A 13,712-nucleotide genomic window follows, 5' to 3' on the forward strand; every position below is an offset into this window, starting at 1 on the left:
GTTACTTTGGCGTTTAGACCCGTGCAAAGCATAAAGTTTTTCTCATAATGATCTTTGATGACCCCTAGTATATTAAGTCTACCTGCACAGTGCGAGAAGTCGTAATCGATTTTAGATACATTACGGACTATTGAGTAGGCCTTCCCCACTGGGCACACTGGGCACGTGTTCAGGATCCCACGATGGATTGAGGCCATTTGGGGCTCCCTGCCCCTCTATTACAATGGTCATAGGGGCCCCATTGTCCTAATGTGCCCAGGACCATCATCCAGGTCCTCTAATACAAACTGCTCAACAGTAGGTATGGTATACGAATCATGCTTAAAGCTGAAAAACGCAGCCTCATATCCCTACAATTATTTAAACCTACTGTCCATACACCAGTACTGCGGCAAACCTGTCTCCATAAGCTGCGGTTACACAACCGTCGAAAGTGAAATCTGAGATAATGTCGCATCCACACGCAGCTTCTGTTTGCACGTGCGACCGTGTGAATGCTCTCGTTATTTACTTACGATGTGGTATCCCGGAAGGGTTGAAAGAAAACTTTAGGGGACAAATCATGTTATGAAATAAAATTACAGTCATTACAGATGTAGTGCGAAAATTTTTCCTTCGTATATTTTTTACGGAAACGTTCGTGTTTGTCATGATGGTTCAGAATGTTCAGATAATGTCAGTACACCTTGTACTGAGACTGACTGAAATAGCATGACACGTTTGTACGTATCCGTAAAAATGAATACGAAGGTAAAGCTTTTCGCAATACATCTGTATTACACCCTGTTTACAGTATTTAGAAATTAGTCGCATTCATGCAGTCATGACTAAGTGCGTTTTCACATTATCCGATCCGATATCAGATGTAGGACCGATATCGGCGGCCATACATTACAGGCGCCATCTTAGATTTTTTCCTTTGAAATCCTTCCTACATCCGATATCGGATCGGATAATGTGAAAAAACGGACTAATACTCAACACAGCAACGGATATGACGGCGACCCGAAGTAATCTATTCCCGTTTTTTTTTCGAGAATGGATGGGAATTGGCGGATAACTGGAAATAGACTCACATAATTTACAAGTATCTATTCAAGATAGTGCGCTTGCGCTTTTGTATAGGTAATTTAGCAGTGCTCACTGGTGTAAAGTTGTAAACCTAGTTGCAATGCAACACGTTCATTGTTGTGGAAGAGGGTTTCTCGCAATACCAGCGATGAATACAGTAAATATTACTAAGTGGTAAAAAAATATTTATGTTCGTTATAATTTTTCGTTTTCTCTCTTCTTTGTAACCATTGTTCTCTAAGTTCTGCCTCTCATTGATAGAAAACGCCATCGAAACTTTTCATAGAATGGCAGAATGCCTATCATCACCATACATAATTTTCCTTTCTTTTGACCTTTTTTTATGTTTCGGCGGCGGATCGTAAAATCCGTCTGATTGAAATTCCGAGGTTGTGAAACGTAAAAATCATTGTATTGTTTCTAAAGTCGACGGAAACAGACAGCAATAACAAAAATTTATGAAGCGTCACCCTCCGGGCATCTTCACTTACTAATCATGCAGTTTGGTCTAATGAAAGCTCCTAGTCAGGACTTGACAGGGGCTCTTCAAGAGCGGGCCAATTACAATACGCAGCTCATATTTACCACGGTAGGATACACACACGATAGGGTGACGCTGATTGTCACCATTTACTTACCACAAGAAGGAGCTCGAAACTTTCTACGAATTACCTGCTGGAGCGCCTTTATTATGCTTAAGTGATTAGTTGGCACCTTTTACTTGAAAACGACATTATATTGTCATCTTGGCTAGGCAAGAACTCCCAGAAACACCCAGCGCGTGACAAGCTGCGCCGGCGCGTCACGCCGACCGTTTCATTGTCAAGAGCCCGGCAATGTCAGCCGTTAATTAATCGTTGGGAAACGCCAAACTGGCTGGCGAAACGCTTAGATTTTGGCTAGTACGCACTTGTATTTGTCAATTTTTTTTTTGGGTGGTAATGCCAACCAAGGTAAGGTATAGCGCTAAGTACACCGTATGTGCAATCTTATCCTTGTAGGTGACAATTTAAAGAATGCAAGATGAAAATACTAAGGCCTTACCTTTTCATTATCAAGTACATACCTACTAGGAAAATCATTTATCTAAAAACGCCAATCGAAAAATAAAATTTATATGTACAAACTTATCTTGAATTAGGATATACATACGAGAATGACGGACGGTGCAGAAAATACGAACGACATCATGGAAAGAAATCCATCCGGTATACCACGGTATACAGTATGTCATTTGCTAGGTCTAGTCTAGGTCACCTAAACTCGATGTACTTAAACTAAGCACGACAATTACGCTTGTAACTTGCTTTTACATTATACAAAAGATCGTAGGCAGGTCCGTGGGTATAGCCAAAGCCTTGGCTCGCCGAAGGATTGGGAAACTATCAGAACCAATTGTTTGCTAATTACATTTTAAATCATGTTAGCGATGCTGTGAACAGTTTTTGTGTCATTGCCTCATTAGGCTATTAGGATCAATGATTTGACATTAGAAGTAGGTAGATTAGTTAGATAAGAACATTAAGTAGACTTGAATTACAAAGAGCTAGTATCTCTACGAGGACTACGAGTCTATTTTTTTTAAATAATATTATAGGACATTCTTACACAGATTGACTGAGGTCCACGGTAAGCTCAAGAAGGCTTGTGTTGTGGGTACTCAGACAACGATGTGTATAATATATAAATACTTATATACATAGAAAACATCCATGACTCAGGAACAAATATCTGTGCTCATCACACAAATAAATGCCCTTTCCGGGATTCGAACCCGGGACCGCGGCGCAGCAGGCAGGGTCACTACCGACTGCGCCAGACCGGTCGTCAAAATGTATAGTAGAAATTGCTTACTTGGTTCCGTGCGGAGTAATAATTATGCTTTAACAGATTGAAAAACAAGAAATGGTTAAACAAGTGGAAACTGCACTATAAATCGCTTGATATCTATTCGTATAATCTACATACATGTCCATGTTTTCTTAAAACACTTGACATTTAGTTACAAACTTCGCTTCGATGAAACTGTATAAAAAAACATCGTGACTGCGAAAATTGTTGTGACATTTGTGACACACCGTCTCGCAATGTTTGGTCTTTGTGAAGTTAACCTTTACTTTGTTTTCTACTTTTACCGGTAGTTGTCAGATTTTTTAACTCTAGTCGTCAAATAGACATTTTTATTGAGGAAAATAGGCTGCTTTATCTATGAGACCATTTAACCAGATCATGTGACAAGTTGACAACTAAATTGGTTTTAATATTACGGTTATAGAATTTTCTGCCTAAAAATTAGTTGTTCGATTTGTAAGCTGCTACTAAGTAGCATGTAGACACTGTGACATTGCAGACATTTGACCTTATTGACGATTTTCTTCTTGAAAGAATGCAAAATTTACTCTTTGCATAATTTAAGCAAACAAACTTGAATCAGTTCATAATCATAACAAAGGAATGGTTGCTGAACCGTGTCTTAATAATAGCTTCTGAATCATTTCGCAGGTCGATTATCAAACTGAATCCATTCATCGATTAAAAATAAACTATATAATACCGAAGTGTGCCAACCAGATCATTTCAATCTTTGGTCACGGGCCAGATACCAGACGATATTACTGTTAAAGACCTGCGCAACGACAGCCAATACGCAAGTTTCTATTTCACGAGTCAATGCTTTTGACGGAGAAAGCACTAGAATGTTCAGTTTAGAAAATATGAGCAGAACACCTATTAAGAGTGTTAGCAAAAAGACAGTTATGTAAGGAGATTGTTGTCGATAAACAACCCAATTTGCAGCTTTTTTCGACGTAGGTATAATTATGGCTCCATAAATACTTGTATGCCGCGCCCTGGAGCGTTGCCGCAACGAAGTAACACCTCACATTGCTTTCTCCATTCCAAAAGAGCACATGTTCGTTCAAGCGTCAAATATGTGTAAGACCTTCTTGGTACACATCAATCTTGCCTGAGGCACTAAGTAGCCCATGCTCTTGAGTAATTCAAAAAACAGGCCTTTTCGTCTTTAATGAGATACAGATAAAGTTGCCCCCGGATTTTCCCAACGGCAATGTTAAGTTGCTGTCACCTGCTGGCCTACAAATCGTTTCTTCATGTATGGACACCGAGTGCGTAATTCCCGCTACCCGTTGACATTTTGGTTGATTATTTTGTTAAGTAACAGCGTTTTTATGAGATCGTAATGAATGGTTATGGTTGTATTTGGATATGGCAAACTGCATAAGAGCATGGCAGATGACATCATACGTGTAAAGCCTGACCAGAAATATAAGACTACGCGCCATGTTGCGGAATTTCATTAGAACTATCGTCTTCATACTATACTGAACTGTCACCCCATACATCTGAATAACATCGCCCTCCTGACCTTGAGAGTCGCTGGTCAAAAAGTTTATAAGAATTTAAGGAAATACTATAGTTATTTTTGCAAATTTGGTCTTCTAAGTAACCCCAGTGCTAAAAGATGATTTCCTTGGTTCCAGGTGGTGTTTATTCCTGGCGCTGGTGGCGCTGGCCGCGCATACGCACGCTGCGGAGGAGGAGGACCGAGTGCCCGACATGGGCATCGAGGACGAAGAGGAAGACGAAGTCGCTTTGGATCAGGAGGTAGGTCCCTTTCTTCCTACCTTAAGGAAGGAATTCCTTAACTAACAAGGCTCTGCGATCCAAAAAGGATTTTGGCCTCCAAAACAAGAGTACGCCACTTATCCCGATCCTGCGCAGCCTCCTTCTAAAGAAATTCCTTGCAAAGTAAAAACCGGCCAAGAGCGTGTCGGGCCACGCTCAGTGTAGGGTTCCGTAGTTTTCCTTATTTTTCTCAAAAACTACTGAACCTATCAAGTTCAAAACAATTTTCCTAGAAAGTCTTTATAAAGTTCTACTTTTGTGATTTTTTTCATATTTTTTGAACATATGGTTCAAAAGTTAGAGGGGGGGGACGCACTTTTTTTTCCTTTAGGAGCGATTATTTCCGAAAGTATTAATATTATCAAAAAACGATTTTAGTAAACCCTTATTCATTTTTAAATACCTATCCAACAATATATCACACGTTGGGGTTGGAATGAAAAAAAATATCAGCCCCCACTTTACATGTAGGGGGGGTACCCTAATAAAACATTTTTTCCATTTTTTATTTTTGCACTTTGTCGGCGTGATTGATATACATATTATTACCAAATTTCAGCTTTCTAGTGTTAACGGTTACTGAGGTTATCCGCGGACGGACGGACGGACGGACGGACGGACGGACGGACAGACAGACATGGCGAAACTATAAGGGTTCCTAGTTGACTACGGAACCCTAAAAATGAATAAAAACAAATACCTAAGTATTATGTCATCCACACAACGAATACCTAAAAATGTCGTCGCCAAGGGTTGCTGACGCGACGAGCTGAATGTTGGAGCACTGACTGCTTCGCAGATGACATACAATATACAAATAACATAGTAATAGATGGGGACACAAACCCAGGACCATCAGCTAAGTAGGCAGCGGTCACTATTTATCACGCCAGACCTATAGTCATCAAGATTTCCCGTTACAACTATTTGACAATTTGTTAAGGTTATTAAACATCTTGCAGGTAGATAGATTTGTTAATTCCACTGGTTCTAAGTAGGTATATTATGTGGCTGGCTGTACAGTGTAAGTACAAAGCTATTTTAACATGTAAATCACAACATCCTTGAGCTCATTTACCTTATTATGTCTTCAATGCAACTAATATCCTCAATTAACTTATAAATAAACACATCCCCAACCGGAAAGCCCGTCTCCGCCTCCGTCCCATTACATATAACTCCGATAGGATCTACCACCGTATCCATTACACATCTTAGATCTTATACGTATACATTGATAAACGTTTGTTCTAGTTTTAAACTTCAAAGCGATTGAAGTTAGGTGCAGAATGGCTGGAAATATCTCGTTGGTCTACTCCTTTGTTTTTAAAAAGCGATATATTGCGACACGAAGACAGGTGTGTTCAAGCTTTCAGATTTGGAGCGATATCGTTAGAGTTTCGCGATAGTAGTTCTTGTGTTACAGACGAAGGGGCTTATTTTACTTGGTATGTAATAAAGACGGGGTGCTTTCGATGCTGTCCATTGGATAGTAGGAATTTATTCGAAACCAATTAAGCTAATAGGTTATTTGTTACGTGTATTGGAAGATATGGTAACATTGGTAATGGTAACGTTTACCATATAGGTATGTATATTGATAGCACACGGGATCTCTTTGAGCTAGAATGGATCTAGAGAGTTATCATAGGATACGGTCGTTTTCTATTGTCCTGTTGGGCCATAACATAAAGAATAACAAATGAATGAAAACAAAAGCTAATAATTAAATTGTAAATATATTACAGTTGAAAGGTGGATGAGTTCAGAGTATGGGAACAAATATGTGACGGGCGAGTGACGGGCCTTAGGTACCTACAGTAACTTAGCAAATGTAAATCCGAGGTTTTATTCATCTGTCTAGCAGGGCCATATTTAACAATTTGATGAACATTACGCATGTGCCTTGTCTGCTGAAGGAATTTAAGAATTGTGTGCTATTTTGTCAGACTTTTGCACTTGGTTTGTTATGAGAGAAAATGTTTGTGCAATGCTTCCAATGTCAAGTTGCTTGCACTCTCTAGCTAGAGGGTCAAGAAACTCGTGCGGTATCCGTTTACATGGATAGACGTGTTCAATACGAGCATTAAATAAATTATCTGTTTTCCCGGCAAATAGGTAGATCGTGACCGAAAACACGGGCACTATTTTTTTTCTTTCAGTTCAACGGCCAGCACCAGTGAAAGTAGAGAGTAAACTCATTATGTTTTAATCATCCTTTTTCAATCGATTTCTGAACGCGAAAGTGGCGCCATGTTGACAATTTTTGGCGGGAAAGCCGACATTGTGCGTGGTTTCATGGGTCGGTGAGCAAAATTGATCATGGTGAATACAATGTTTCTTTTTTTGTTTCCCAGGTCTATTATTGAATTTTTTTATTTTATTATTACAAGAACCAAGTGCTAGAGCCACGCATATTCGCTTTCGTTAGGTGTTCGCCGGGCATAAAAAAAAACAATATATGTGAATGACTTAGTGCGTTTTCACATTATCCGATCCGATAGGACCGATATCCCGTACATTTAAGCCGCCATCTTTGATTTTTGCCTTTGAAGTCCTTCCGACATCCGATATCGGTTCGGATAATGTGAAAACGCACTAAGGTACCAAGGTTATCAATATCAATATGATAATCGTAGTAAGTACCTAATACCTCCAATACAGGATACTAGTGTTAATAAAAGCTTGTCGCCGGTATGATCCAGTTCTTACATAAGTTTGCGCAAACGCGTGAGAATGCGACGCGCCTGCGCTGCGTTCCGTAACATATACCCGTTGTTTTATTTACTTATGATTATAGCGAATTAGCTTAGGGTTTTACTAATGACACTTTGTTTCAGTATATGAAACTGTTTATTACTGTTTTATGAGGTGTTTATGGGCTCTCGTCACTTATTGCAATTATCTGTAAACTATTGACTTGCTATTGACTAACTTTATATGAGATTTGTCTTCGGCTACCGCGATAGTTATGAAATCAAACTATGGAAACTGATTATTTCGCGTATAATGAATTTACAGTTCATCCCAACGTTTCGAAAACTTTACAGCGTTCGTGGTCAACGGGTGATATCATGACTTAAACGAGAATAATAGAAACCTTTAACCTTCTTGGGAATATCAAGTAACTTGGACTAATCAGGTCAAGAAGATCAAAAAGTTGAGTAAATTGTAAGATTGTGCGGGTTACCATTAAATGATAAGTAAGTACGCCAATATACAATTTATTTGTACCGTTGAAACTTTAGGAAGAACATACCGAGTTAATGCAAAGTTAGCATGGTCAGAATTATTACATCTATATTTTCTGCAGACCTTTCTCCTATACTCTACTGCTGCTAATGCTAAGAAGGATACATACAATAAAAAAAAAGAAATATGACTCTAGATTAGATAGAGCACTCAAATATTTAACTCAAACTGCTTAGCGATCTCTACATTTATCGCGTTATTTATTCATACGCTACCATTGACACTGAATGTATGTACGTATCGTTAAAATTGAACTTAATTTAGGTAACCGTTATGTAATGGAATTGATTATATTGTTGTGCTTAATCAAATATCGAAATACCTTTTAGTAATTGAGAGCAAATAATTAAGTGTTAATGTGAACCACATTTCTATAAAAAAGTCAATTAAAGAAAACAATTTGGGTCACGAGTAGGTAAGTAGTTATGTGAAAAGCACTGAAGCTTTGGTAGTTTCATGTGGCGTACTAGAAGAGAGGCCTATACTCAGCAGTGGGCGATAAAGGGCTGATATGATGATGATGTGCTCTGCCTACCCCTTTATGGGATACAGGCGTGATTGTATGTATGTCTGAACCATATTTCTATAAAAAAGTCAATTAAAGAAAACAATTTGAGTCACGAGGAAGTGACGTGAGTGCGTGAAAAGGAAACCTACTTGCGCGGAAGAAATGAATCTTCGTTATGTGTTGTTTTTCAAAATTCGAGTTGGCAACACTGAGCGTTAAATATTTAATCCTGTCGGAAGTCGCATCGCATTAGAGGTTTCACTTCAATAATAGGGGCGCCACTGTCGCCAATATGTATGATGTCAATCCCTCTCCATCCTAGCAAAGAGGAAAATTGCCCCGCAGAACAAAATTCCCCTATCCGAAAAACAATTGAAGGATGAAATAAAGAATAAAGGATTCGTAGTTAGGAAGCGGGAAGCACGTGCCGGACGACATATCGCGTTACAAACGACAAACCAGTGATATAATGACGTCGTCTCGCACGACCGCGTACGTATTATGCGATATGCGTCAGGTTGTAACATTGTCGGACGTTCTGTAATTATTATAGGAATTATATAACTGTTGCGGTATTAAGGAAATTAGTCGATTGAAAATTATTGGCTGCGGGTGTTGTCATATACTTAATTGAATGTATTGATATTGCATCAGTTGCATTGCATGGAGTAAGAGTTAACTAAAAAGTGTAGATGACTAGTTGACTACCTACGTACTTCAGTTATCTGCTTATTCTTGCATTGCAAGCAAATCTTCTTAGGTTTTTGCTTAGACTATAAAAGGATGAAAATTCTAATGCTTGTTTAAAACTGAAATAACAAATAACCTACTTAATTAATTATTAAATTAATTACCTACATGTAATGTAATGTATTATGGTAAATTTTATTAATGGCAAAAATATGTAGCCCTGTCCGCGGATATGTGCAATGCAACAGAGCAAGAAATAGGCATAGGCTCACACGATTATAGGAACTGGAAATTACCTATAAAAATGCTTTTTATATGTTTCGAAAGGAATTTTAACTTGTGTTAATTAATTTTATAAACACATTACTCGTATATTACGCTTGCTGTTTGTAATAGCAACTTAACAATTAAGTACTGTAATATATTTTTAACTTTTTCATTGACACGAAAGTCACGAAGCTCACGAAACGTTACGGCGTTGATAAAAAGAGCAGACATCTAAGTATTTAACTGGGTTATTTTATTCGAGACTCTACTAGAGTACTGTTGTTCTTTCATTCTCGTATCGTTTACATACACCTTTACTGTCCATATCTTGTAATACGAACAAAGTGAAGAAGGACATTCAATGAATAAAACGCCTGACACATTATTAAGAGCAAATACCGAAACAAACTTTGACTCAATCACTCGTACGAATTATCTTTTACAGTATATTTATCTTCAGAATTGAAACTACTTAAAAATACATTATTCACCGATACCATTATCTTTTCCAGGAAACTCGGAATCTCCGGCCACGCGCCTACACTCCCGGCGCCTACTCCAACACAGTTCCTACCGGGTTCAGACCCACGCCGTCTCTAGCTGAACTGGCTGGATACCAGCAAAGACCACAGCAACAGGAGCAGGAAGCGTACATCCTGCAGAGACAACAGCAGTACCAAGAGGAGAGACCCCAGAGGCCACCGCCTCAACGCAAGGTAATATAAGAACACATTGGTTTTCCAAGTCTAATATACTCACTGTTGACTCTGTTGAGTTTTATCAGAAGCGTATAGAGGTTTGCCACGAAGAATATTCTTAATGGTTACAGACTCATGCCATTTAACCTAATAGGTATACCAAAAAAAATTGTGCCCCAATTTCCAACCATTAAAACATTGAGCTCCTTGGACATTTCCACGTTAAATCGAACCCATCAAACATATCCTACTCCTACTCCTATTTGAGAAGTACATATTTCTTGCGATATTCATATTTATGTATATATATTTATATATCGTATTTTATTTGTGTATTCGTATATGTAGTTTATTTCATAATATTATTTAGTATTTATGTAGTTTATTTACTTGTGGACATTATTTTGGTTTATTTCTGACCTTTATTGTACTTCTGTAAGTTTGTCTATCTTGCCTACTTTAATGTTCCTCTCATCTAATCTAAGGTTAGCTGGAAGAGATCCCTTATAGGGATAAGTTCGCCTTTGTACCTCTGTTCCTGTAAACTGTATATGAATCTGTTGTACACAATAAAGTGATTACTACTACTACTACTACATATCGTCACTAATTTAAAAAAAACTTGTATCTTCGTCTGTCAACGAAAAGGAAATTGTAGTAAGTATGTATGGAATGCATATAGACTTACTGCGTTTTAACTTTGAGGAACAGCGTAAGATGCGAGATTTTTTAAAAGTAGTGACGATATTCTAAAAAGCTATCATTTGTGAAAAGCTTTTTGCTTTTAACTCTGCTATAATACAATATTGTGAATGTCTGTCTAGTGCACATACTTCAACAAAAATTTAGTGAATATTTCGATACTTTTTGGAGCTACTAGTTTAGTCAAGTAATAATTTCCTAACACGATCATAACCTATATACCCTCAAGCAAACTTATTTTTCAACAGCCCCAGCAACAAGACCACCGTCAAAAGCTCCAGCAGCAGCAAGAAGCAGAAGAAGAACTCGAAGAAGAGAAGGAAGAGCCCGACCGTCTCCAAGCCCTGCTCCAGCAGTCCAAGTTCGACTGCGGAAACAAGCAGTCCGGCTACTACGCCGACGAGGAGCTCAACTGCGAGGTGTTCCACTACTGCCAGGACGCCGTCAAGCACTCCTGGATCTGCCCTGAAGGATTCACCTTCCATCAAGTAAGTAATTCTAATTCACTCGATCCGCAAAAGGAGGCTAAACAGATAAGCCAATACAAGAAGTAACCACAAAGAAGCAGGATCAATATCAGGACGTCGAAAAACCAAAGACAAGGTCTCGATTACTGGTTTCTGGGGTATTTTCTTTTTTAAGGTTAATTTGGGTACTACACAGAAAGTTCCTCAGAAGCTGACCATCCGTTGTGTATCTTTCCAACCAAATATATTTACAAATCATCGGCTAACATGTGTGGACAATGATAGAGCTACCAAGTGCATCATTTATCATAGAATTCTAAACCATATTCTAAACCATCAAAGAGTAGACTTTAATATAATGGTTCTAACTAAGTACATGGTTCTTATAATATTCTTCTTTAAAGGTTCTTTGAAGACTCCAATCTACCCCCAAGTTGATATTTGCACATTCTGCTATAGATCTACTCTTATATTTATCTAAAACTAACTTCACCTCATTCCAGGTCCACCTGATCTGCATGCCGCCAACCCACGACAACATCTGCCAGAAATCCTCGAAGTACCACTTCGTGAACGAGTACCTGTACAGGCCGATCAACGAAGAAGAGGTCCAGCGGAAACCCAACGTGTCGCTGAAGTACTCCGACCGGTATTATCCCGCTGAAGTGTACAGGGACGACCGGTATGAGGGAGATGACGAGTCTGAGGAAGAGGTAAGGTTTCCACTTAAACGTGTTCAGGTTTTTTTAGATGTTATAAAGTAGAAAATTGCATTATGACGAATTGAGTCCAATAGAGTCGCACGCGGAAGCGTAATTATTGCTATTAGATATGATGTCTCCTTCTTCTGTGCTTTATTAGTTATCATCATCTTTCTTGTATTTGCCACGGCTTATGGGAGCCTGGGGTCCGCTTTGACAACTAATCCCAAGATTTAGGCTAGACACTATTTTTACTACGACTGCCATCTGAACTTCCAACTCGAAGGGTAACTAGGCCTTATTGGGATGTTTTCCTTCGCCGAAAAGCGACTGGCAAATATCAAATGACATTTAGCACATAAGTTCCGAAAAACTCATTGGTACGAGCCGGGCTGCAAAGGGTCGAACGTGACCTCTGGATTGAAAATGGCACACTTTTACCGTTAGGCCACCAGCGCTTTTTCTTTTGTCCTACAATACAATATGAATATTTTTCCCAGGAGGAAGCTCCCCGCCGCCATGCCCCACAACAGCAGCTGCAGCAGCTGCAAGCGAGACCGTCGCCGCGGCCGCAGCAGCCGCAGGTGTTCCGCTCCGCCGAGGAGGTCAACATCCCTCTAGTTCAGAGGCGCCCGCAGCGCCCATATGACTTCGATTTCTAAACCGCCTGGTGGCCAGAACGTAGAAGAAAAAAATTGCTGAGGATACATTAGGTAGTTAAAAGGAATTCCTAACTTGACTCTAATTAAATAGCCTAAGTAACAATGATAAATTCGGATAGATAAATAGATAACAGACCGTCAGATTTTAGGTGCTTTTTTTACTCTTACTAAGGGGTCATTAGAGTGACAAAAAAATTGCCAAGTTCGGTGTTCGCGGTTTTAGCCCAGCAGGGTTAGCACATGATTGCCGCGAGAGTATGTCGCCGCGAGATAGACTACCCGTCCTTGTGTCATTTATACAGTTAGAAGAAGACGTGTGATCTATCTCGCGGGGCGACATACTCCCGCGGCAATCATGTGCTAGGCCTACTGCTGTTATTTGACCATAATTCAGCAACTATAACACTGCTACTTAATGCATTTTTGCGTAGGTAGTTGGTAGGTAGTGTTGTGTTGATGGCTAGTAGGATTTCCAGAGCACCCAAGGATGCTTCTGTAAACGTAAATCCTTACTTTTATAATTTATAAAAAGCTACGTATCCTCAGCTACTTTCTAGTTCGGTTGGTTAGAAGGTTTAGAACCTTATATCGCTGATCGAACATTCTAGATTCCGTCTTACCTACCTAAAAGAATGCTTCACGTCAGCGATACAGGGTATTTTACTGTAAAATAATACACGCGAACGAAAACAAAAAAGCGTTGGAAGGTACAATGTTAGGAAAAGTAATCTCAAAGAGGTAGTACAGTACCGGGTTTTATTGGTTAAGACTGTATTTCACCCAATCTTGGAATATTTTAAGTTCGCAATTAGAATTTAAGTGCCTCAGCCACATTATAAATAAATCCCTCACTATATCTCCTATCCGTTATTTTGTACAGCAAAAGCGTCAGTTGATATTGATACATCACTGCTAGGGTTAAATCTTATTTATGTTTCTGTACGATAAAGTATTTGTTCGTAATAAGTTACAAATTAGGTTTAAGCTAGTCTTTATGTAAGTTTTAAAATAAAAACAATGTTTTAATAACGCCTGCTTTTATTCGAAAT

The 13,712-nt window shown here is 39.0% G+C and overlaps 1 protein-coding gene across 1 annotated transcript in view; it reads left to right on the forward strand.

Moving 5' to 3' along the window:
• LOC125227154 (putative mediator of RNA polymerase II transcription subunit 26) overlaps positions 1-13,692 on the forward strand; it is a 32,891-nt gene extending 19,199 nt beyond the window's left edge. The window contains exons 2-6 of the mRNA XM_048131376.1: positions 4,572-4,695; positions 9,946-10,149; positions 11,082-11,321; positions 11,804-12,013; positions 12,502-13,692. Of these exons, the coding sequence (XP_047987333.1) occupies positions 4,572-4,695; positions 9,946-10,149; positions 11,082-11,321; positions 11,804-12,013; positions 12,502-12,663 (940 nt within the window). The 3' untranslated portion in view covers positions 12,664-13,692. The remainder of the gene's footprint in view (positions 1-4,571; positions 4,696-9,945; positions 10,150-11,081; positions 11,322-11,803; positions 12,014-12,501) is intronic.
• The last annotated feature ends 20 nt before the right edge of the window (positions 13,693-13,712 follow it).

Source organism: Leguminivora glycinivorella, chromosome 6, assembly GCF_023078275.1.
Source record: "Leguminivora glycinivorella isolate SPB_JAAS2020 chromosome 6, LegGlyc_1.1, whole genome shotgun sequence".
Classification (NCBI taxonomy): Eukaryota; Metazoa; Arthropoda; class Insecta; order Lepidoptera; family Tortricidae; genus Leguminivora; species Leguminivora glycinivorella.